This window comes from Catharus ustulatus, chromosome 39 (genome assembly GCF_009819885.2).
Source record: "Catharus ustulatus isolate bCatUst1 chromosome 39, bCatUst1.pri.v2, whole genome shotgun sequence".
Lineage (NCBI taxonomy): Eukaryota > Metazoa > Chordata > Aves > Passeriformes > Turdidae > Catharus > Catharus ustulatus.
In genome coordinates, this window is record NC_046259.1 from 566192 (window position 1) to 590887 (window position 24696).

At 56.5% G+C, this 24696-nt stretch overlaps 1 protein-coding gene across 4 annotated transcripts; it reads right to left on the reverse strand.

Annotated features, from left to right (window-relative positions):
* Nucleotides 1-1285: 1285 nt before the first annotated feature.
* PSMC4 (proteasome 26S subunit, ATPase 4) lies at nt 1286-24310 on the reverse strand. 4 transcript variants are annotated; one of them, XM_033084501.1, is made up of 13 exons: nt 24206-24310; nt 23424-23522; nt 21187-21373; nt 19307-19453; nt 14781-14839; nt 14522-14572; nt 12678-12771; nt 9902-10069; nt 6569-6645; nt 3783-3951; nt 3173-3228; nt 2601-2648; nt 1891-1941 (listed from the first exon to the last, which is right to left on the reverse strand). In XM_033084501.1, exons 1-13 carry the CDS (start codon nt 24239-24241, stop codon nt 1921-1923), a joined length of 1212 nt encoding a protein of 403 aa, XP_032940392.1. In that variant the 5' UTR covers nt 24242-24310; the 3' UTR covers nt 1891-1920. The 4 variants fall into 4 exon arrangements, with proteins under 4 accessions (XP_032940389.1, XP_032940390.1, XP_032940392.1 ...); XM_033084500.1 differs by lacking the exon at nt 1891-1941 and adding an exon at nt 2199-2234; XM_033084498.1 differs by lacking the exons at nt 1891-1941; nt 2601-2648 and adding an exon at nt 1286-1534.
* Nucleotides 24311-24696: the final 386 nt, after the last annotated feature.

The window sequence follows — 24696 nt, forward strand, 5'->3', positions numbered from 1 at the left end:
CCCTGTGTCCCTCCCAGTGTCCCCAAGGATGTCCCCGTGTCCCCTCCCAGTGTCCCCAAAGTGTTCCCTAGTCCCCAGGAGTGTCCCCATGTCCATCCCGGTGTCCCCAGCGATGTCCCCAAGTTGTCCCAGTGTCCCCAAGTCCATCCTGGTGTCCCCAAGGCCATCCCCAGGTTGTCCCAGTGTCCCCAGCAATGTCCCCAAGCCCCTCCCAGTGTCCCCAGTGATGTCCCCATGTCCCCACCCAGTGTCCCCAAAGTGTCCCCATGTCCCCAACTCTGTCCCTGTGTCCATCCCAGTGTCCCCAAGATGTCCCCAAGCTCCTCTCAGTGTCCCCAAGTCCCCAGAAGTGTCCCCAAAGTGTCCCCAGGTTGTCCCCATGTCCCCAGGGATGTCCCTGCGTCCCTCCCAGTGTCCCCAGCGATGTCCCCAAGTCCCCAAAGTGTCCCCAGAGATGTCCCCAAGTCCCTCACAGTGTCCCCAAGATGTCCCCAAGTCTCTCCCAGTGACCCCCAAGTCCCCAGGAGTGTCCCAGGGATGTCCCCAAGGCCATCCCCAGGGTGTCCAAGTGTCCCCAAAGTGTCCCCAAATCCCCCAGGAGTGTCCCCAAGGCCATCCCAGTGTCCTCAAGGACGTCCCAGTGTCCCTCCCAGTGTCCCCAAGATGTCCCCAAGTTGTCCCAGTGTCCCCAAGTCATTCCCAGTGTCCCCAAGCCCCTTCCCAGTGTCCCCAAGGCCATCCCCAGGGTGTCCCAGTGTCCCCAAAGTGCCCCCAGGTTGTCCCCATGTCCCCAGGGATGTCCCTGCGTCCCTCCCGCTGTCCCCAGCGATGTCCCCAAGTCCCCAGGAGTGTCCCTACATCCTTAAAGTGTCCCCAGGTCCCTCCCAGTGTCCACAGCGATGTCCCCAAGTCCCCAAAGTGTCCCCAAGATGTCCCCAAGCCCATCCCAGTGTCCCAAAGATGTCCCCATGTCCCCAGAGATGTCCCCAAATCCCTCCCAGTGTCCCCAGGATGTCCCCAAGTCCCCAAAGTGTCCCCAGGATGTCCCCAAGTCCCTCCCAGTGTCCCCAGGGGTGTCCCCATGTCCTCAAATCTGTCCCTGTGTCCATCTCAGTGTCCCCAAGTCCCTCCCAGTGTCCCCAGTGATGTCCCCATGTCCCTATTGATGTCCCCAAGCCCCTCCCAGTGTCCCCAAGTCCCTCCCGGTGTCCCCAAGGATGTCCCCAGTGTCCCCAGCTCTGTCCCCGTGTCCCCTCCCGCCATCCCCACGAAATCTCCGCCGCTCTCCATTCGGTCTCAGCTTTATTTGAACGTCCCCAGGCCCCGCTGACGTCCCCTGGGTGTCCCCAGGATGTCCCCAGGATGTCCCCGAGGTGTCCCCAAGGTGTCCCCAGGGTGTCCCCGAGGTGTCCCCGAGGTGTCACTTGTAGAACTCGTGCTCCTGCTCGTCCTTCTTGATGACGGTTTTGTACGCCTTCTCGAAGTCCTTGGCCAGCACGATGTACCTGTTCTCCCTGACGGCCAGCATGCCACCCTGGGGATGTCACCTGTGTCACCTCAGTGTCACCTGTGCCACCCCCAGTGTCACCTGTGTCACCCACAGCCACACCTGTGTCACCTGTGCCAGCACCGTGTACCTGTTCTCCCTGACGGCCAGCATGCCACCCTGGGGATGTCACCTGTGTCACCTCAGTGTCACCTGAGCCACCCCCAGTGTCACCTGTGTCACCTACAGCCAGCCCAGTGTCACCTACACTGAGCTACAGCCACACCTGTGTCACCTGTGCCAGCACGATGTACCTGTTCTCCCTGACGGCCAGCATGCCACCCTGGGGACGTCACCAGTGTCACCTGAGTGTCACCTGTGTCACCTGTGTCACCCACAGCCAGCCCTGTGTCACCTGTGTCACCTACACTGAGCTACAGCCACACCTGTGTCACCTGTGCCAGCACCGTGTACCTGTTCTCCTTGACGGCCAGCATGCCACCCTGGGGATGTCACCTGTGTCACCTCAGTGTCACCTGTGTCACCTGTGTCACCTACAGTGAGCTACAGCCACCCCTGTGTCACCTGTGCCAGCACGATGTACCTGTTCTCCCTGACGGCCAGCATGCCACCCTGGGGATGTCACCTGTGTGTCACCTGTGTCACCTGTGCCACCCTCAGTGTCACCTGTGTCACCTACAGCCAGCCCTGTGTCACCTACACAGAGCTACAGCCACACCTGTGTCACCTGTGTCACCTGTGTCACACCTGTGTCACCTGTGTCACCTGTGTCACCTACAGCCAGCCCTGTGTCACCTACAGCCAGCCCTGTGTCACCTACAGCCAGCCCTGTGTCACCTGTCACCTCAGTATCACCAGTGTGTCACCCCCAGTGTCACCTGTCACCTCAGTGTCACCCCCAGGATCACCTGTGTCACCTACAGCCACACCTCTGTCACCTGTGTCACACCTGTGTCACCTGAGTGTCACTTAAGTGTCACCTGTGTCACCCCCAGTGCCATCCTCAGTGTCATCTGTGTCACCTACAGCCAGCCCTGTGTCACCTGTGTCACCTACAGCCAGCCCTGTGTCACCTGTGTCACACCTGTGTCACCTGTGCCAGCACGATGTACCTGTTCTCCCTGACGGCCAGCATGCCACCCTGGGGATGTCACCTGTGTCACCTCAGTGTCACCTGTGTCACCCTCAGTGTCACCTGTGTCACCTACAGCCACACCTGTGTCACCTGTCACCTCAGTATCACCGGTGTGTCACCCCCAGTGTCACCTGTGTCACCTCAGTGTCACCCCCAGGGTCACCTGTGTCACCTACAGCCACACTTCTGTCACCTGTGTCACACCTGTGTCACCTGAGTGTCACCTGAGTGTCACTTGAGTGTCACCTGTGTCACCCCCAGTGCCATCCCCTGTGTCACCTGTGCCACCTACAGCCACACCTGTGTCACCTGTGTCACCCACACTGAGCTACAGCCACACCTGTGTCACCTCTGGTTGATATCCCAGGTGTGTCCAGGTGTTCCCAGGTGTGTCACACCTGTCCCAGGTGTGTCCCCACCTGTCCCCACCTGTCCCACCTGTCCCAGGTGTGTCCCCACCTGTCCCCACCTGTCCCACCTGTCCCAGGTGTGTCCCCACCTGTCCCCACCTGTCCCCACCTGTCCCTCACCTCCTGGCAGATGGAGTTGATGTCGGCCCCCGAGATCTTGTCCGGCCGCGCCACATCTGGGTCGGGGGTCAAGGAAACAGCACAGGTGTGCCCAGGTGTGAACAGGTGTGCCCAGGTGTGAACAGGTGTGTCTCAATCCCCCTCAGGTGCCCCCAGGTGTGCCCAGGTGTGTCTCAATCCCACCCAGGTGTGTTTCAATCCCCCCCAGGTGTGTCCCATTCCCCCCCAGGTGTCCCCAGGTGTGCCCAGGTGTGTCTCTGTCCCCCCAGGTGTGTCTCAATCCCCCCCAGGTGTCCCCAGGTGTACTCCCAGGTGTCCCCAGCTGTCCCCAGGTGTCCCCAGGTGCACCCAGGTGTGCGGATACAACCCTCCAGGTGTATCCCATTCCCCCCCAGGTGTCCCCAGATACCCTCAGGTGTATCTCTGTCCCCCCAGGTGTCCCCAGGTGTGCCCAGGTGTACTCCCAGGTGTCCCCAGGTGTCCCCAGCTGCCCCCAGGTGCCCCCAGGTGCGGATACAATCCTCCAGGTGTATCCCATTCCCCCCCAGGTGTGTCTCTGTCCCCCCAGGTGTCCCCAGCTGTCCCCAGGTGCGCCCAGGTGTGCGGATACAATCCTCCAGGTCCACCTCCTCGCTCAGGTTCATCTTGCCGGTGATGGTGCTGAAGATGAGGCGCTTCTGCCGCCGGTCGGGCAGCGGGAACTCGATCTTGCGGTCCAGGCGGCCCGGCCGCAGCAGCGCCGGGTCCAGCGTGTCCGCGCGGTTGGTGGCCATGATCACCTGGGCACAGGTGAGGGACAGGTGAGGGACAGGTGAGGGACACACCTGAGATCCCTCAGAATCATCAAATCCCCATAAAACCTCAAAAAACCCCGGGAATTGCTGATCCAGGTGTGCCCAGGTGTGCCCAGGTGTGCTCAGTTCATGACCATGATCACCTGGTACAGGTGAGGCACAGGTAAGGGACACACCTGAGATCCCTCAGAATCATCAAATCCCAAAAAACTCTGATAAAACCCCAGGAATTGCTGATCCAGGTGTGCCCAAGTGTGCCCAAGTGTGCCCAGGTGTGCCCAGGTGTGCACAGTTGGTGGCCATGATCACCTGGGGGCAGGTGAGGGACAGGTGAGGGACAGATGAGGGACAGGTGAGGGACACACCTGGGATCACTCAGAGCCATCAAATCCCCAAAAAACCCCAGGAATTGCTGATCCAGGTGTGCCCAGGTGTGCCCAGGTGTGCTGTTTGTGGCCATGATCACCTGGGCACAGGTGAGGGACACACCTGGGCACACCTGAGATCCACCAAATCCACAAAATTCCCATAAAACCCCAGGAATTGCTGATCCAGGTGTGCCCAGGTGTGCTCGGTTCGTGGCCATGATCACCTGGGCACAGGTGAGGGACACACCTGAGATCCCTCAGAGTCATCAAATCCCAAAAAAATCTGATAAAATCCCAGAAATTGCTGATCCAGGTGTGCCCAGGTGTGCCCAGGTGTGCCCAGGTGAGCTCAGTTTGTGGCCATGATCATCTGGGCACAGGTGAGGGACACACCTGGGCACACCTGAGATCCACCAAATCCACAAAATTCCCATAAAACCCCAGGAATTGTTGATCCAGGAGTGCCCAGGTGTGCCCAGGTGTGCTTGGTTCGTGGCCATGATCACCTGGGCACAGGTGAGGGACAGGTGAGGGACAGGTGAGGGACACACCTGGGCACACCTGGGATCCCTCAGAATCATCAAATCCCAAAAAATCCTGATAAAATCCTGGGAATTGCTGACCCAGGTGTGCCCAGGTGTGCTCAGTTCATGGCCATGATCACCTGACACAGGTGAGGGACACACCTGGGCACACCTGAGATCCCTCAGATTCATTAAACATCAATAAAACCCCAGGAATTGCTGATCCAGGTGTGCCCAGGTGTGCCCAGTTCGTGGCCATGATCACCTGGGGACAGGTGACGGACACACCTGGGCACACCTGAGATCCACCAAATCAATCAAATCCCCAAAAAACTCTCATAAAATCCTGAAAATTGCTGATCCAGGTGTGCCCAGGTGTGCCCAGGTGAGCTCTGTTCATGGCCATGATCACCTGGGGGCAGGTGAGGGACACACCTGAGATCCCTCAGAATCATCAAATCCCAAAAAAATCTGATAAAACCCTGGAAATTGCTGATCCAGGTGTGCCCAGGTGTGCCCAGGTGAGCTCTGTTGGTGGTCATGACCACCTGGGCACAGGTGAGGGACACACCTGGACTCACCTGAGATCCCTCAGATCCATTAAACATCAATAAAACCTCAGGAATTGCTGATCCAGGTGTGCCCAGGTGTGCCCAGGTGTGCTCTGGTTGTGGTTATGATCACCTGGCACAGGTGAGGGACAGGGGAGGGACAGGTGAGGGACACACCTGGGCACACCTGGGATCCCTCAGAGTCATCAAATCCCCATAAAACCTCAAAAAAACCCTGGGAATTGCTGATCCAGGTGTGCCCAGGTGTGCCCAGGTGTGCCCATATATGCGCAGTTGGTGGCCATGATCACCTGGGCACAGGTGAGGGACAGGTGAGGGACAGGTGAGGGACACACCTGGGCACACCTGAGACCCACCAAATCCACAAAATTCCCATAAAACCTCAGGAATTGCTGATCCAGGTGTGCCCAGGTGTGCCCAGGTGTGCCCAGGTGTATCTCAGGTGTGTCCAGGTGTATCCCAGGTGAGCCCAGGTGTGCCCAGGTGAGTTCAGGTGAGCCCAGGTGTATCCCAGGTGTATCTCAGGTGTGCCCAGGTGTGCCCAGGTGTGCCCAGGTGTGTCCCAGGTGTGCCCAGGTGAGCTCAGGTGAGCTCAGATGTGCCCAGGTGTGCCCAGGTGTATCCCAGGTGTGCCCAGGTGTGCCCAGGTGTATCCAGGTGTGCCCAGGTGTGCCCAGGTGTATCCAGGTGTGCCCAGGTGTGCCCAGGTGTGCCCAGGTGTGCTCAGGTGTATCCCAGGTGTGCCCAGGTGTGCCCAGGTGAGCCCAGGTGTATCCCAGGTGTGCCCAGGTGTATCCCAGGTGTGCCCAGGTGTATCCCAGGTGTGCCCAGGTGTGTCCAGGTGTGCCCAGGTGTGCCCAGGTGTGTCCAGGTGAGCCCAGGTGCGCCCAGGTGTGCCCAGGTGTGCCCAGGTGTGCTCAGGTGTGCCCAGGTGTGCCCAGGTGTGCCCAGGTGTATCCCAGGTGTGCTCAGGTGTATCCCAGGTGAGCCCAGGTGTGCCCAGGTGTATCCCAGGTGTGCCCAGGTGTATCCCAGGTGTATCCCAGGTGTGCCCAGGTGTATCCCAGGTGTGCCCAGGTGTGCCCAGGTGTATCCCAGGTGTGCCCAGGTGCGCCCAGGTGCCCCCAGGTGTGCCCACCTTGACGTTGACGTTCTGATCAAACCCGTCCATCTGGTTGAGCAGCTCCAGCAGGATGCGCTGAACCTCGCGGTCAGCTGGGAACAAACAGGGATTTGGGGGAATTCGGGGAAAATTTGGGGGATTTTGGGATTTAGGGGAAATTCGGGGGATTTTGGGATTTTCAGGAATTTGGGGTTTTGGGGATTTTGGGGGAATTTTGGGAAATTTGGGATTTTTAGGGAATTTTTTGGGATTTGGAAATTTGGGGATTTTGGGGGATTTTGGGAATTTTGGGGGATTTGGGGAATTTTGGGGTTTTGGGGGATTTTGGGAATTTGGGGGAATTCAGGAAATTTGGGGATTTTGGGGGATTTGGGAAATTTGGGATTTGGGATTTTGGGGAAATTTGGGGGAAATTTGGGGATTTGGGGATTTTGGGAAATTTGGGGGAAATTTGGGGTTTTGGGGAATATTGGGAATTTGGGGGAATTCAGGAAATTTGGGGATTTTGGGGGATTTGGGGGAATTTGGGGGGAATTTGGGATTTTGGGGATTTTGGGATTTTTAGGGAATTTTGGAGAATTTGAGAAATTTTTGGGGTTGGGGAAATTCAGGGGATTTGGGAAATCTGGGAATTTAGATAATTTGTGGAATTTTGGGATTTTGGGGGATTTTGGGGATTTTGGGAAATTGGGGGATTTTTGGGGATTTTGGGATTTTTGGGGAATTTTGGGATTTTTGGGATTTGGGGGAAATTTGGGATTTTAGGGAATTTGAGAAATTTGGGGATTTTGGGGGATTTGGGAAGTTTCGGGAATTTGAAGAATTTGGGGATTTAGGAAATTTAGGGATTTTGGAGGAAATTTGGGATTTTGGGGAATTTCGGGATTTTGAGGAATTCAGGAAATTTGGGGATTTTGGGGGATTTGGGAAATTTGGGATTTGGGATTTTGGGAAATTTGGGGGAAATTTTGGGGATTTTGGGAAATTTGGGGAATTTCGGGATTTTGGGAGATTTGAGAAATTTGGGGAATTTGAAGAATTTGGGATTTTGGGATTTTCGGGGAATTTGGGGATTTTGGGGAAATTTGGCTCCGGGACTGCCCAAAACCCCAAATCCTTCATTCAGAAGGTTCCTCAACCCCAAAACCACCCAAAATGACCCCAAAAAATGTCCAGGTGACCCCAAAAATTGTCCAGGACCCCTCAAACCCCACCCCAGTGCAGACCCCTCCCCAATTTTGGGGATCCCAGCCCCTCACTCCAAATCTGGAGTCTCCAAATCTCACCTTGAGGTTCTCCAAGAGGTTCCTCAACCCCAAAAACGACCCAAAAAAAGCCCAAATTCCACCCAAAAATGACCCCAAAAATTATCCAGGTGACCCCAAATTCCACCCAGGACCCCCTAAACCCCACCCCAATGGAGACCCCTCCCCAATTTCAGATCCTGGACCCCCAGTCTGGGGTCCCCAAATCTCATCTTGAGCTTCATCCAGAACGTTCCTCAACCCCAAAAATGACCCAAAAAAACCCCAAAAACCCCCAAAAAACCCCAAATTCCACCCAAAAAACACCAAAAATGACCCCAAAAAATTATCCAGGTGACCCCAACCCCCACCCCAGTGCAGACCCCTCCCCAAATTTGGGGTCCTGGAGCCCCTCCCATTCCCCAAATCTCACCTTGAGGTTCTCCAAGAGGTTCCTCAACCCCAAAAACGACCCAAAAAAACCCCAAATTCCACCTAAAACTCCCCCAAAAATTGTCCAGGACATCCCAAACTCCACCCAGGTGACCCTAAACCCCACCCCAGTGCAGACCCCTCCCCAATTTTGGGGTCCTGGATCCTCTCCCACCCCTCAAATCCCACCTGGAGCTTCTCCTGACCTTCATCAGGAACATCCCTCAACCGCAAATTCCACCCAAAATCCACCCAAAAAAACCACAAATCCACCAAAAATGACCCCAAAAAATTATCCAGGACCCCTCAAACCCCACCCCAGTGCAGACCCCTCCCCAAATTCGGGTTCCTCACCCCCAATTTTGGGGTCCCCAAATCCCACTTGAAGCTTCTCCAAGAGGTTCCTCAACCCCAAAAACGGCCCAAAAAACCCCACAAAAAAACCCCAAAAACCACCAAAAATGACCCCAAAAATTGTCCAGGACACTCCAAAAAATGTCCAGGACCCCTCAAACCCCACCCCAGTGCAGACCCCTCCCCAAATTCGGGTTCCTCACCCCCAATCTGGGGTCCCCAAATCCAACCTTGAGGTTCTCCAAGAGGTTCCTCAACCCCAAAAACGACCCAAAAAAACCCCAAATTTCACCCAAAAATGACCCCCAAAATTGTCCAGGTGACCCCAAATTCCACCCAGGACCCCCTAAACCACACCCCAATGGAGACCCCTCCCCAATTTTGGGGTCCCAGCCCCTCACTCCAAATCTGGGGTCTCCAAACCTCACCTTGACGTTCTCCAAGAGGTTCCTCAACCCCAAAAATGACCCAAAAAAACCCCAAAAACCACCCAAAGTGACCCCAAAAAATGTCCAGGTGACCCCAAACCCCACACCAGTGCAGACCCCTCCCCAAATTTGGGCCCCTCACCCCCAATCTTGGGTCTCCAAATTCCATCTTGAGGTTCTCCAAGAGGTTCCTCAACCCCAAAAACGACACAAAAAAACCCCAAATTCCACCCAAAATCTACCCAAAAAAACCCCAAAAAACACCAAAAATGACCCCAAAAATTATCCAGGACCCCTCAACCCCCACCCCAGCGCAGACCCCTCCCCAATTTTGGGTCCTGGACCCCCAGTCTGGCGTCTCCAAATCTCATCTTGAGCTTCACCCAGAACGTTCCTCAACCCCAAAAACGACCCAAATTTCACCCAAAAAACACCAAAAATGACCCCAAAAAATGCCCAGGTGACCCCAAACCCCACCCCAATGGCGACCCCTCCCCAATTTTGGGGTCCCAGCCCCTCACCCCCAATCTGGAGTCCCCAAATCTCACCTTGAGGTTCTCCAAGAGGTTCCTCAACCCCAAAAATGACCCAAAAAAAACCCAAAAAACACCAAAAATGACCCCAAAAAATGTCCAGGTGACCGCAAATTCCACCCAGGACCACCTAAACCACACCCCAGTGGAGACCCCTCCCCAGTTTTGGATCCTGCACCCCCAGTCTGGGGTCCCCAAATCTCATCTTGAGCTTCATCCAGAACGTTCCTCAACCCCAAAAACGACCCAAAAAACCCCAAATTCCACCCAAAAACCACCAAAAACGACCCAAAAAATTATCCAGGACCCCCCAACCCCCACCCCAGCGCAGACCCCTCCCCAGTTCCGGCCCCTCACCCCCGGTCTGCGCGTCGAAGCGCTTGGTGGCGATGGCGTCGATCTCGTCGATGAAGATGATGGCGGGCGCGTTCTCCTTGGCCAGGCGGAAAACGTCGCGCACCATGCGGGGACCCTCGCCCAGGTACTTCTGCACGAACTCCGAGCCCACCACGCGGATGAACGCCGCTGGGGGAGCCCGAAATGAGATTGAGGATGCCAAAAATGGGGAGAGAAAGCCAAAAAATGGCACCAGCAACCCCAAAAACCCCAAAAATTGGGACAGGAACCACAAAAATGGAACCAGGAACCCAAAAACGGGGACAGGAACCCCAAAAACCCAACTGAGAACCCCAAAAATGGGACCAGGAACCCCAAAAACCCAACTGAGAACCACAAAAATTGGACCAGGAACCCCAAAAACCCAACTGAGAACCACAAAAATGGGGACAGGAACCACAAAAATCCCAAAAACGAGACCAAGAACCACAAAAATCCCAGTGGGAATCCATGAAGAGAATCAGGAACCCAAAATCCAACTGAGAACCCCAAAAATGGGGAGAGGAACCCCAAAAACAAGACCAGAAACCCAAAAACCCAACTGAGAACCACAAGAATTGGACCAGGAACCACAAAAATCCAAAAAATGGGAACAAGAACCCCAAAAACGGGGACAGGAACCCAAAAACAGGGACAGGAACCCCAAAAACAAGACCAGAACCCCAAAAACCCAACTGAGAACCGCAAAAACAGGACCAGGAACCCCAAAAATGAGGACAGGAACCACAAAAATCCCAGTGGAACCCCATAAATGGGACCAGGAACCCCAAAAACAAGACCAGGAACCCCAAAACCCAACTGAGAACCCCAAAAATGGCAGCAGGAACCCAAAAATGGCACCAGGAACCCCAAAAATGGGACCAGGAACCCAAAACCCAACTGAGAACCCCAAAACCAGGGACAGGAACCCCAAAAATGGGGAGAGGAACCACAAAAACCCAACTCACAACCCCAGAAATGGGGACAGGAACCTCAAAAATCCCAAAAATGGGGACAGGAACCCAAAAAACAGGACCAGGAACCCCATAAAATCCCAAAAAATGACACCAGGAACCTCAAAAACCCCAAAAATGGGACCAGGAATCCCAAAAATGGAACCAGTAACACCAAAAATGGGAAAAGGAACCCCAAAAACAGGACCAGAAACCCCAAAATGGGAACAGGAACCCTAAAAATCCCGGTAGGAATCCATGGAGAGCACCAGGATTCCAAAACCCAACTGAGAACCCCAAAAATGCAATCAGGAAACCCAAAAATGGGACAAGGAACCCCAAAAATGGCACCAGGAACGCAAAAACGGGGACAGGAACCCCAAAAACCCAACTGAGAACCCCAAAAACCGCAAAAGTGGGACCAGGAACCCCAAAAATCCAAACACGGGGACAGGAACCCCACAAAAGGGACCTGTGACCCCAAAACCCAACTGAGAACCCCAAAAATGGGACCAGGAACCCCAAGAATCCAACTGAGAACCCCAAGAATGGAATCAGGAACCCCAAAAACAAGGACAGGAACCCCAAAAACGGGACCAGGAACCCCAAAAACCCCACCCAGGTCTCCCCAACCTCCCCAGGGTGTGTCCCAGGTGCCCCCAGGTGTGTTTCTATTCCCCCAAGTATCCCCAGGTGTGTCCCAGATGTGCTCAGGTGTGTCCTGGGTGTATCCCAGATGTCCCCAGGTGTATCCCAGGTGTGTCCCAGGTGTGTTTCTATCCCCCCAGGTGTGCCCAGGTGTGTCCCAGCTGTGTTTCCATCCCCCCAGGTGTGTCCCCAGATGTCCCCAGGTGTGTCTCTATCCCCCCAGGTGTCCCCAGGTGTGTCCCAGGTGTGTTTCTGTCCCCCCCAGGTGTGTTTCCATCCCCCCAGATGCTCCCAGGTGTATCCCAGGTGCGCCCAGGTGTGTTTCCACCCCCCCAGGTGTGGCCAGGTGTGGCCCAGGTGTGCCCAGGTGTGCCCAGGTGTGTTCCTGTCCCCCCAGGTGTGCCCAGGTGTGTCCCAGGTGTCCCCAGGTGTGTCCCAGGTGTATCCCAGGTGTGTTTCCATCCCCCCAGGTATGTCCCAGGTGTGTCTCTATCCCCCCCAGGTGTGCCCAGGTGTGTTCCTGTCTCCCCAGGTGTCCCCAGGTGTGTTTCCATCCCCCCCAGGTATATCCCAGGTGTCCCCAGGTGTGTTTCCATCCCCCCAGGTGTGCCCCAGGTGTCCCCAGGTGTGCCCAGGTGTGTCCCAGGTGTCCCAGGTGTGTCCCAGGTGTATTTCCACCCCCCCAGGTGTGTTTCCATTCCCCCAGGTGTCCCCACGTGTGTCCCCAGGTGTGTCCCCAGGTGTCCCCAGGTGTGTCCCGGGTGTCCCCAGGTGTGTCCCAGGTGTGTTTCCATCCCCCCAGGTGTGTCCCAGGTGTCTCCAGGTGTATCCCAGGTGTGTTTCCACCCCCCCAGGTGTCCCCAGGTGTCCCCAGGTGTGTCCCCAGGTGTCCCCAGGTGTGTCCCGGGTGTCCCCAGGTGTCCCCAGGTGTGTCCCGGGTGTCCCCAGGTGTGTCCCAGGTGTGTTTCCATCCCCCCAGGTGTGTCCCAGGTGTGTTCCAGGTGTGCCCGGGTGTCCCCAGGTGTCCCCAGGTGTATCCCAGGTGTGTTTCTATTCACCCAGGTGTCCCCAGGTGTCCCCAGGTGTGCCCAGGTGTGTCCCCAGATGTGTCCCAGGTGTCCCCAGGTGTGTTCCTGTCCCCCCAGGTGCGCCCTCACCTGTGGTGTGATGCGCCACGGCCTTGGCCAGCATGGTTTTGCCGCAGCCGGGGGGGCCGTACATGAGCACCCCCCGGGGGGGGTCGATGCCGATCTGGGGAGAGACGGGGGGGGTCACCTGGGCTCACCTGGGCTCACCTGAGGGGCTCCAAGATCACCTCAGCTCACCTGAGCTGATCTAGAGCTCACCTGAGGGGCTCCAAGGTCACCTGGAGCTCACCTGAGCTCACCTGAGTTGACCTAGAGCTCACCTGAGGGGCTCCAAGGTCACCTGGAGCTCACCTGAGTTCACCTGAGTTGACCTAGAGCTCACCTGAGGGGCTCCAAGGTCACCTGAGCTCACCTGGAGCTCATTTGAGGTCACCTGAGCCTTACCTGCAGCTCACCTGAGCTCACCTGTTTGTAGAGCTTACCTGAGCCCCCCTCCCTCACCTGTCTGCAGAGCTCACCTGCCCTCACCTGAGCCCACCTGAGCCCCCTGCCCTCACCTGACCCCCTGCCCTCACCTTTTTTCAGAGCTCACCTGTTTGTAGAACTCACCTGCCCTCACCTGTTTCCAGAGTTCACCTGAGCTCACCTGTGCTCACCTGTGCTCACCTGTTTGTAGAGCTCACCTGACCTTGCCTGAGCTCACCTGAGCCCACCTGAGCTGACCTAGGGCTCACCTGAGGGGTTCCAAGGTCACCTGAGCTTCACCTGTTTGTAGAACCCACCTGAGGCCACCTGAGCACCCTGAACCCACCTGAGGCCACCTGCCCTCACCTGCCTGTAGAGCTCACCTGTTAGCAGAGCTCACCTGAGCTCACCTGTTTGTAGAGTTCACCTGTTTCTAGAGCCCACCTGTGCTCACCTGTGCTCACCTGTCTGTAGCCCTCACCTGTTTGTAGAGCTCACCTGAGCTCACCTGTCTGTAGAACTCACCTGAGCCCACCTGAGCTCACCTGAGCCCCCCTGCCCTCACCTGTTTGTAGAGCTCACCTGAGCCCCCCTGCCCTCACCTGTTTGTAGAGCTCACCTGAGCCCCCCTGCCCTCACCTGTTTGTAGAGCTCACCTGAGCTCACCTGTGCTCACCTGAGCTCACCTGTCTGCACAGCTCACCTGAGCCCGAGCTCACCTGTTTGTAGAACTCACCTGTGCTCACCTGTCTGCAGATCTCACCTGAGCCCCCTGCCCTCACCTGTGCTCACCTGAGCTCACCTGTCTGTAGAGCTCACCTGTTTGTAGAGCTCACCTGCCCTCACCTGTGTGCAGCCCTCACCTGTTTGTGGATCTCACCTGAGCTCACCTGAGACCCCCTGAACCCACCTGTTTACAGAGCTCACCTGTTTCTAGAGCCCACCTGAGCTCACCTGTCTGTAGAACTCACCTGAACCCACCTGAGCTCACCTGAGCCCACCTGCCCTCACCTGAGCTCACCTGAGCTCACCTGTGTGTAGCCCTCACCTGTCTGTAGACCTCACCTGTTTGTAAAGTTCACCTAACCCCACCTGAGCTCCCCTAAGCTCACCTGCGTGCAGCCCTCACCTGTAGAGCTCACCTGAGCTCACCTGTCTGCAGATCTCGCCTGTTTGTAGAGCTCACCTGAACCCACCTGTTTCTAGAGTTCACCTGTTTGTAGAGCTCACCTGAGCCCACCTGCCCTCACCTGAGCTCACCTGAGCCCACCTGCCCTCACCTGAGCCCACCTGAGCTCACCTGTGTGTAGCCCTCATCTGTTTGTAGAGCTCACCTGAGCCCCCCTCCCCTAACCTGAGCTCACCTGCCCTCACCTGTTTGTAGCCCTCACCTGCCCTCACCTGAGCCCACCTGCCCTCACCTGAGCTCACCTGTGCTCAGCCCTCACCTGTTTGTAGAGCTCGAAGTGCGTCAGCGGCAGCTCCACGGCCTCGCGCACCTCCTGTTTCTGGATGTCCATCCCGCCGATGTCCGCGTACACCACGTCCGGCTTCTGGTCTGGGGGGGGACTGGGATTAACTGGGAGGGACTGGGAGGGACTGGGAGGGACTGGGATGGACTGGGATTAACTGGGAACCAACTGGTATGGACTGGGAGGGACTGGGGCCATCAGAGAGTGACCAGCAGTGACCAGCAGGGGTCACCACCTCCTGCTTCTGGATGTCCATCCCGCCGATGTCGGCGTACAGCACGTCCGGCTTCTGGTCTGGGGGGGGACTGGGATTAACTGGGAGGGACTGGGAACCAACTGGGAGGGACTGGGAACCAACTGGGAGGGACTGGGAGGGACTGGGAGGGACTGGGATGGACTGGGAGGGGACTGGGAGGGACTGGGAGGGACTGGGATGGACTGGGAGGGGACTGGGAGGGACTGGGAGGGGACTGGGAGGGACTGGGAACCAACTGGGATGGACTGGGAGTTACTGGGAGGATGCTGCAGTTCCCAAATTCGCCACCAGGGGGAGTAGGAGAGGCACTGGGAATGCATTGGGGGGAACTGGGATGGACTGGGAACCAACTGGGATGAACTGGGATGGACTGGGAGGGACTGGGATGGACTGGAACCAACTGGGAACCAACTGGGACCAACTGGGAAGAACTGGGATCAACTGGAGTCAATGGAGCTACCAAAGAGTGACCAAAGAGTGACCAAGGAGTGACCTCCACATCTGGTTACTGGTCTGGGGGAACTGGGATGAACTGGGAGGGACTGGGATGGACTGGGAGGGACTGGGAGTTACTGGGACCTACTGGGGTCAACTGGGACCAACTGAGACCAACTAGGCCGAATTGGGATGAACTGGGACCAACTGGGGATCAACTGGAATCAACTCAGATGAACTGGGGTCAACTGGGATCAACTGGGATGAACTGGGACCAACTGGGACCAACTGGGATGAACCGGGACCAACTGGGATGAACTGGGACTGACTGGAACCAACTGGGATGAACTGGGACCAACGGGGGCCAACTGGGACCTACTGGGACGAACTGGGATCAACTGGGACCAACTAGGCCGAACTGGGTTCAACTGGGATCAACTTGGATCAACTGGGGTCAACTTGGATTAACTGGGACCAACTGGGATGAACTGGGTTGAACTGGGATTAACTGGGACCAACTGGGATGAACTGGGATGAACTGGGATGAACTGGGAGGGACTGGGATCAACTGGGACTGACTAGGATGAACTGGAACCAACTGGGATGAACTGGGACCTACTGGGATGAACTGGGATGAGCTGTGACCAACTGGGATGAACTGGGGTCAACTGGGATGAACTGGGATTAACTGGGACCAACTGGGACCAACTGGGATGAACTGGGACCAACTGGGATGAACTGGGACCGACTGGGATGAACTGGGACCAACTTGAGTCAACTGGGACCAATTGAGACCAACTAGGCTGAACTGGGATGAATTGGGACCAACTGGGACCAACTGGGGTGAACTGGGACCAGCTGGAGCCAACTGGGGTCAACTGGGGTCAACTGGGGTCAACTGGGACCAACTGGGATGAACTGGGACCGACTGGGATGAACTGGGACCAGTTCAGGGCAACTGGGATCAACTGGGACCGACTGGGACCGACTGGGACCAACTGGAATGAACTGGGACCAACTGGGATGAACTGGGATGAGCTGTGACCAACTGGGATGAACTGGGATGAACTGGGACCAACTGGGATGAACTGGGATGAACTGGGGTTGACTGAGACTGACTGGGATGAACTGGGACCAACTGGGACCAACTAGGCCGAACTGGGTTCAACTGGGATCAACTTGGATCAACTGGGGTCAACTTGGATTAACTGGGACCAACTGGGATGAACTGGGTTGAACTGGGATTAACTGGGACCAACTGGGATGAACTGGGATGAACTGGGATGAACTGGGATGAACTGGGACCAATTGGGTAGAACTGGGATGAACTGGGACCAACTAGGCCGAACTGGGACCAACTGGGGTCAACTGGGATGAGCTGTGACCAACTGGGATGAACTGGGGTCAACTGGGATGAACTGGGATTAACTGGGACCGACTGGGATGGACTGGGATGAACTGGGACCAAGCCCAGGTGTGCCCAGGTGTGCCCAGGTAACACCTGACAACCCCAAGATGACCCCAGTTGAATTTTGATGACCCCAAATGTCATTTTTTGACCCCAAAATCCCATTTTTTTGACCCCAAACCTCATTTTTTCCCCAAAAAAACCCGTTTTTTTTTCCCCAGGTGTGCCCAGGTGCGGCCAGGTGCACCCAGGTAACACCTGACAACCCCAAGATGATCCCAGTTGACTTTTGATGACCTCAAACTTCATTTTTTGACCCCAAAACCACATTTTGTTGACCTCAAACCCCATTTTTTTGACCTGAAACCCCATTTTTTCCCCAAAAGAAACCCTTTTTTTTTCCCCAGGTGTGCCCAGGTGTGCCCAGGTAACACCTGATGACCTCAGGATGACCCCAGTTGACCTCTCATGACCCCAAACTTCATTTTTTGACCCCGTGATGCCATTTTTTTTACCCCAAAACCCCATTTTTTCCCCAAAAAACCCCATTTTTCCCCCCAAAAACCCCATTTTACATCCTCCAGGTGTGCCCAGGTGTGCCCAGGTAACACCTGATGACCCCAGTTGACCTTTCATGACCCCAAACTTCATTTTTTGACCCCAAATCCCATTTTTATTACCCCCAAACCCCATTTTTTCCCCAAAAAATCCCATTTTTCCCCCCCAAAACCCCATTTCTCCCCTCCAGGTGTGCCCAGGTATGCCCAGGTGTGCCCAGGTAACACCTGACCACCCCAGGATGACCCCAGTTGACCTCTGATGACCTCAAGATGACCCCAGTTGACCTTTCATGACCCCAAACTTCATCTTTTTGACCTCAAACCCCGTTTTTTTGACCCAAAACCCCATTTTTTCCCCAAAAAACATCCCCCAGGTGCGCCCAGGTGTGCCCAGGTAACACCTGACGACCTCAACATGACCCCAGTTGACTTTTGATGAGCCCAAACCCCATTTTTTTACCTCAAACTTCATTTTTCAACCCCAAAACCCCATTTTTTGGACCCCAAACCCCATTTTTCCCCCAAAAAACCCGGTTTTTTTCCCCAGGTGTGCCCAGGTGCGCCCAGGTAACACCTGACGACCTCAAGATGACCCCAGTTGACTTTTGATGACCTCAAACCCCATTTTTTTACCCCAAAACCCCATTTTGTTGACCCCAAACCCCATTTTTCCCCCCAAAAACCCCATTTCTCCCTCCCAGGTGCACCCAGGTGTGCCCAGGTGTGCCCAGGTGCACCCAGGTAATACCTGACAACCCCAAAATGATCCCAGTTGACCTTTCATGACCTCAAACCCCATTTTGTTGACCCCAAATCCCATTTTCTTAACCTCAAACCCCATTTTTTGACCCGATAACCCCATTTTTTTCCCCAAAAAAAACCCATTTTACATCCCCCAGGTGTGCCCAGGTGTGCCCAGGTGTGCCCAGGTGTGCCCAGGTAACACCTGACAACCCCAAAATAACCCCAGCTGACCTTTCATGACCCCAAACACCATTTTGTGACCCCGTGACGCCATTTTGTGACTCCATAACCCCATTTTCCCCCCAAAACCCCATTTTTTGCCCCCCAGGTGTGCCCAGGTGTGCCCAGGTAACACCTGACAACCCCAAGATGACCCCAGCTGACTTCTGATGACCCCAAGATGACCCCAGTTGACCTTTCATGACCCCAAATGTCATTTTTTGACCCCAAAACCCCATTTTTCCCCCCAAAAACCTCATTTTTTTCCCCCCAGGTGCGCCCAGGTAACACCTGCTGACCCCAAGATGACCTCAGTTGACTTTTGATGACCCCAAACTTCATTTTACAACCCCAAAACCCCGTTTTGTTGACCTCAAACCCCATTTTTTTCCCCCCCCAGGTGTGCCCAGGTGTGCCCAGGTAAAACCTGACGACCTCAAGATGACCCCAGTTGACTTTTGATGACCTCAAACCCCATTTTGTTGACCCCAAATCCCATTTTTTTAACCTCAAACCCCATTTTTTCCCCCCAAAACCTCATTTTACATCCCCCAGGTGCACCCAGGTGTGCCCAGGTGTGCCCAGGTAACACCTGACCACCCCAAGATGACCCCAGCTAACCTCTGATGACCCCAAGATGACCCCAGTTGACCTTTCATGACCCCAAACGCCATTTTGTGACCCTGTGACGCCATTTTGTGACCCCACAACCCCATTTTTTCCCCAAAAAACATCCCCCAGGTGTGCCCAGGTGTGCCCAGGTGCACCCAGGTGTGCCCAGGTAACACCTGACAACCCCAAGATGACCCCAGCTGACTTCTGATGACCCCAAGATGACCCCAGTTGACCTTTCATGACCCCAAATGTCATTTTTTGACCCCAAAACCCCATTTTTCCCCCAAAAAACCTCATTTTTCCCCCCCCAGGTGTGCCCAGGTGTGCCCAGGTAACACCTGATGACCCCAGTTGACCTTTCACGACCCCAATGCCATTTTGTGACCCTGTGATGCCATTTTTTGACCCCATAACCCCATTTTTTCGACCCCAAACCTCATTTTTCCCCCAAAAACTCCTTTTTTTCCCCCCCAGGTGTGCCCAGGTGTGCCCAGGTGCGCCCAGGTGTGCCCAGGTGCGCCCACCTGAGGTGAGCATCATGATGCTGCTGTCGGCCTCGGGCGGCAGGACGTCCACCAGGGCGTTGCTGTGCTTGTGCAGCGCCACCGAGGCGTTGGGCTTGAGCAGCTCGCGGTCGATGGTGCTCAGGATGCGCACGTAGTAGTTGGAACCTGGGACAGGTGAGACAGGTGAGACAGGTGAGACAGGTGAGACAGGTGAGGGGCTGGGAAACACCTGGGACAGGTGAGGACCCCAGTCTGGGACAGGTGAGACCCCGAGCTTGAGCAGCTCGCGGTCAATGGCGCTCAGGATGCGCACGGAGTGATTGGAACCTGGGACAGGTGAGACAGGACAGGTGTGACAGTACAGGTGAGACAGGGACAGGTGGGACAGGTGAGGGGTTGGGAAACACCTGGGACAGGTGAGAGCCTGAGTCTGGGACAGGTGAGACAGGTGGGACAGGTGAGATACAATTGAGACAGGTGAGGGACAGGTGAGACAGAGATGAGATACAAGTGAGATACACACAGGTGAGTGACGTGACACAGGTGGGACAGGTGAGACAGGTGAGATACAGGTGAGATACAGGTGAGATACAGGTGAGATACAGACAGATGAGACAGGTGAGATACAGGTGAGACAGGCGAGATACACCTGGGACAGATGAGGCAGGTGTGACAGATGTGACAAGTGAGACAGGTGAGACAGGTGAGAGAAGTGATACACGAGAGATACACCTGGGACAGGTGAGACAGGTAGGACACAAGTGAGACACATGTGAGACAGGTGAGACAGGAACAGGTGAGACAGATAAGACAGGTGACACAGGTAGGACACAGGTGAGACAAGTGAGATACACCTGGGACAGGTGAGACAGGTGTGACAGGTGAGACACAGGTGAGACAAGTGAGGGCCCGAGTCTGGGACAGGTGAGAGCCTGGGACACACCTGAGTGAGCCTGGGATACACCTGGGACAGGTGAGAGCTTGGGACACACCTGGGACACACCTGGGACAGGTGAGAGCCTACCCAGGTGCACCCAGGTATATCCAGATGTGTGCCCAGGTATGCACAGGTGTGCCCAGGTGTACTTTAGGTGCCCCCAGCTGTACCTAGGTGTGCCCAGGTGTGCTCAGGTGTACCCAGGTGTATTCTGGGTGCACTCAGGTGTATGTTCAGTGCCCCCAGGTGTGCCCAGGTGCACCCAGGTGTGCCCAGGTGTGCCCAGGTGTATTCTGGGTGTCCCCAGGTGTGCCCAGGTGTGCCCAGGTGCGCTCAAGTGTGCCCAGGTGAATCTTCAGTGCCCCTAGGTGTACCCAGCTGTACCCAGGTGTGCCCAGGTGTACTTTACATACCCCCAGGTGTGCCCAGGCGTGCCCAGGTGTATTCTGGGTGCACTCAGGTGTATTTTCAGTGCCCCCAGGTGACCCCAGGTGTGCCCAGGTGTATTTTCTGTGCCCCCAGCTGTACCCAGGTGTACTTTATGTGCCCCCAGGTGTGCCCAGGTGTACCCAGGTGTGCTCAGGTGTGCCCAGGTGTGCTCAGGTGTGCCCAGGTGCCCCCTCACCTGTAGTGGACCCCACGATGGCCGTGTTCTGATCCACGGCCTCCAGGAACTGCCCAGTGACCTGTCCAGGTGTACCCAGGTGTATTCTGGGTGCACTCAGGTGTGCCCAGGTGTGCCCAGGTGTGCTCAGGTGTACCCAGGTGCCCCCAGGTGTGCTCAGGTGTGCCCAGGTGAGCCCAGGTGTACATTACATGTCCCCAGGTGTACCCAGGTGTGCCCAGGTGTGCCCAGGTGTATTCTGGGTGCACTCAGGTGTATTTTCTGTGCCCCCAGGTGTGCCCAGGTGTACTTTAGGTGCCCCCAGGTGATCTCTCATGTGCCCAGGTGCCCCCTCACCTGTGGTGGACCCCACGATGGCCGTGTTCTGGTCCACGGCCTCCAGGAACTGGCCGATGACGAGCGGGATGCTCTGGATGCGCTTCACCTCCTCCTGGGCGTGCAGGAATTCCTTCTTCAGGTTCCTCTGCTCGTCCTTGATGTACTCCTCCTGCACCTCCAGGAACTCCAGCTCCTGCTGCAGCTTCTGCAGGTGAGACACACCTGGGACAGGTGAGGAACACACCTGGGACAGGTAAATAACACACCTGGGGCAGGTAAAACACCTGAGGGACACCTGAGCTGCAGGGACATTGGGGACTGAGCTCCTCCTGCACCTCCAGGAACTCCAGCTCCTGCTGCAGCTTCTGCAGGTGAAACACACCTGGGACAGGTGAGGAACACACCTGGGGCAGGTAAATAACACACCTGGCACAGGTAAATAACACACCTGGCACAGCTAAAACACCTGAGGGACACCTGAGCCTCAGGGACATTGGGGACTGAGCTCCTCCTGCACCTCCTGCAGCGTCTGCAGGTAAAACACACCTGGGACAGGTGAGGAACACACCTGGGACAGGTAAATAACACACCTGGCACAGGTAAATAACACACCTGGGGCAGGTAAAACACCTGAGGGACACCTGAGCCTCAGGGACATTGGGGACTGAGCTCCTCCTGCACCTCCAGGAACTCCAGCTCCTGCTGCAGCTTCTGCAGGTAAAACACACCTGGGACAGGTGAGGAACACACCTGGGACAGGTAAATAACACACCTGGGACAGGTAAAACACCTGAGGGACACCTGAGCCTCAGGGACATTGGGGACTGAGCTCCTCCTGCACCTCCTGCAGCTTCTGCAGGTGAAACACACCTGGGACAGGTGAGGAACACACCTGGGGCAGGTAAATAACACACCTGGGACAGGTAAATAACACACCTGGGACAGGTAAAACACCTGAGGGACACCTGAGCTGCAGGGACATTGGGGACTGAGCTCCTCCTGCACCTCCAGGTGTGCCCAGGTGTGCCCAGGTGTGTTCTGGGTGTGCTCAGGTGTATTTTGGGTGTGCTCAGGTGTGCTCAGGTGTGCCCAGGTGTGCCCAGGTGTGTTTTGGGTGTGCCCAGGTGTGCCCAGGTGTGTTTTGGGTGTGCCCAGGTGTGTTTTGGGTGTGCCCAGGTGTGCCCAGGTATGTTTTGGGTGTGCCCAGGTGTGCCCAGGTGTATTTTGGGTGTGCCCAGGTGTGTTTTAGGTGTGCCCAGGTGTGCCCAGGTGTGTTTTGGGTGTGCCCAGGTGTGCCCAGGTGTGTTTTAGGTGTGCCCAGGTGTGTTTTGGGTGTGCTCAGGTGTGCCCAGGTGTGTTTTGGGTGTGCCCAGGTGTGCCCAGGTATGTTTTGGGTGTGCCCAGGTGTGCCCAGGTTCCCTCACCTGTCCATTTTCCCACCTGGAATTTGCCCAGGTGTGTTGTCACCTTGTACCTGCTGTACCCCCCTCACCTGTCCCCAGGTGTGTCCCAGGTGTGTCCCCAGGTGTGTCCCCAGGTGTGTCACTCACCTTGTACCTGCTGTACAGGTGCTGTAGCCCCCTCACCTGTCCCCAGGTGTGTCCCCAGGTGTGTCACTCACCTTGTACCTGCTGTACCCCCCCCTCACCTGTCCCCAGGTGTGTCCCCAGGTGTGTCACTCACCTTGTACCTGCTGTACAGGTGTTCCCAGCCCTCACCTGTCCCCAGGTGTGTCCCCAGGTGTGTCACTCACCTTGTACCTGCTGTACCCCCCTCACCTGTCCCCAGGTGTGTCACTCACCTTGTACCTGCTGTAACCCCCCCTCACCTGTCCCCAGGTGTGTCACTCACCTTGTACCTGCTGTACAGGTGATTCCCAGCCCTCACCTGTCCCCAGGTGTGTCACTCACCTTGTACCTGCTGTAACCCCCCCTCACCTGTCCCCAGGTGTGTCACTCACCTTGTACCTGCTGTGCAGGTGTTGTACCCCTCTCACCTGTCCCTAGGTGTGTCCCCAGGTGTGTCACTCACCTTGTACCTGCTGTACAGGTGCTGTACCCCCCTCACCTGTCCCCAGGTGTGTCCCCAGGTGTGTCACTCACCTTGTACCTGCTGTACAGGTGCTGTACCCCCCTCACCTGTCCCCAGGTGTGTCCCCAGGTGTGTCACTCACCTTGTACCTGCTGTACAGGTGCTGTACCCCCCTCACCTGTCCCCAGGTGTGTCCCCAGGTGTGTCCCAGGTGTGTCACTCACCTTGTACCTGCTGTACAGGTCCTCCAGGTCCTCGGGCTCCGGTACCAGGAAGGAGAGGCCGGGGAGGGGCCGGGGGGCGGCCGAGGCCGGGACATCGTCCTGGGACAGGTGAGAGAACAGGTGAGGGAACAGGTGAGGGAACAGGTGAGACAGGTGAGAGAACAGGTGAGAGAGGACAGGTGAGACAGGTGAGACACAACAAATGAGACGGGACAGGTGAGACTCAGGTGAGACAGGTAGGGATGGATGAGACAGGTGACACAGGACAGGTGAGGGACATTTGGGGAACAGGTGAGACTCAGGTGAGACAGGACAGGTGAGGGGCACCCAAAAACGGGTGACAGCATCCACAGGTGAAGGGGGGGGGGCACCTGGAGGGACCCAAAAATTGGGGAGGGGCACCCACAGGTGAGGGGGGAGGGGCCTAAAAAATTGGGGGAGGGGGGAGCACCTGGACGGCCCCAAAAATTGGGGGGAAAATAAAAAAAAATGGGGGCGGGGCCCTGAGTTCCTCATTTTGAGGTGGGGTCGCGCCCCCCCCACTCCCCCCTCAAAGTGGTATCGCCCAAAAAGGGGGCGTGGCCAAACCCAGAAGTGGGCGGAGCCTTTAAGGGTGGGGGGGGCGCACCCAAAAAGCGGCCGCGCGCCGCTCCCGCCGCCCCCCGCGGGGCCTTCCGGGATTTTTGGGATCCTTTGGGTGCCTCCCCCGTTCCCGACCCCCCTCAAAATTTTGGGGACCCCCCTGGAATTTTGGGGACCCCCCTGGGTCCTTCCCCCCGCACCTGCGGCTTCTCCCCGAGCAGCCCGAGCTCCTCCATCGTGACGGAGCGCGGCGGAAGTGACGTCAGCGCGCGGGGAGCGACGGAAGTGACGTCAGCGCGGCGGGCGCTGCGTGGTGGCGTCGGGGCGCGGCTCCGCGCATGCGCGGCTGGACGGGGCTGCGCCGAGCTCCCGGTTTGGCCCAGTTCGGCCCAGTTTATCCCAGTTCGGCCCAGTCAATCCCAGTTCGGACCAGTTCGGCCCAGTTCGGACCAGTTCAGCGCAGTGGGACCCGATCAATCCCAGTTCAGCCCAGTTTGGCCCACTAAATCCCAGTTCGGCCCAGTTAATCCCAGTTCGGACCAGTTCAGCCCAGTTCGGTCCAGGAACCTCCCAGTTCAGCCCAGTTCATCCCAGTCAATCCCAGTTCGGACCAGTTTATCCCAGTAAATCCCAGTTCGGACCAGTTCAGCACAGTTCAGCCCAGTGAATCCCAGTTTGGCCCAGTAACCTC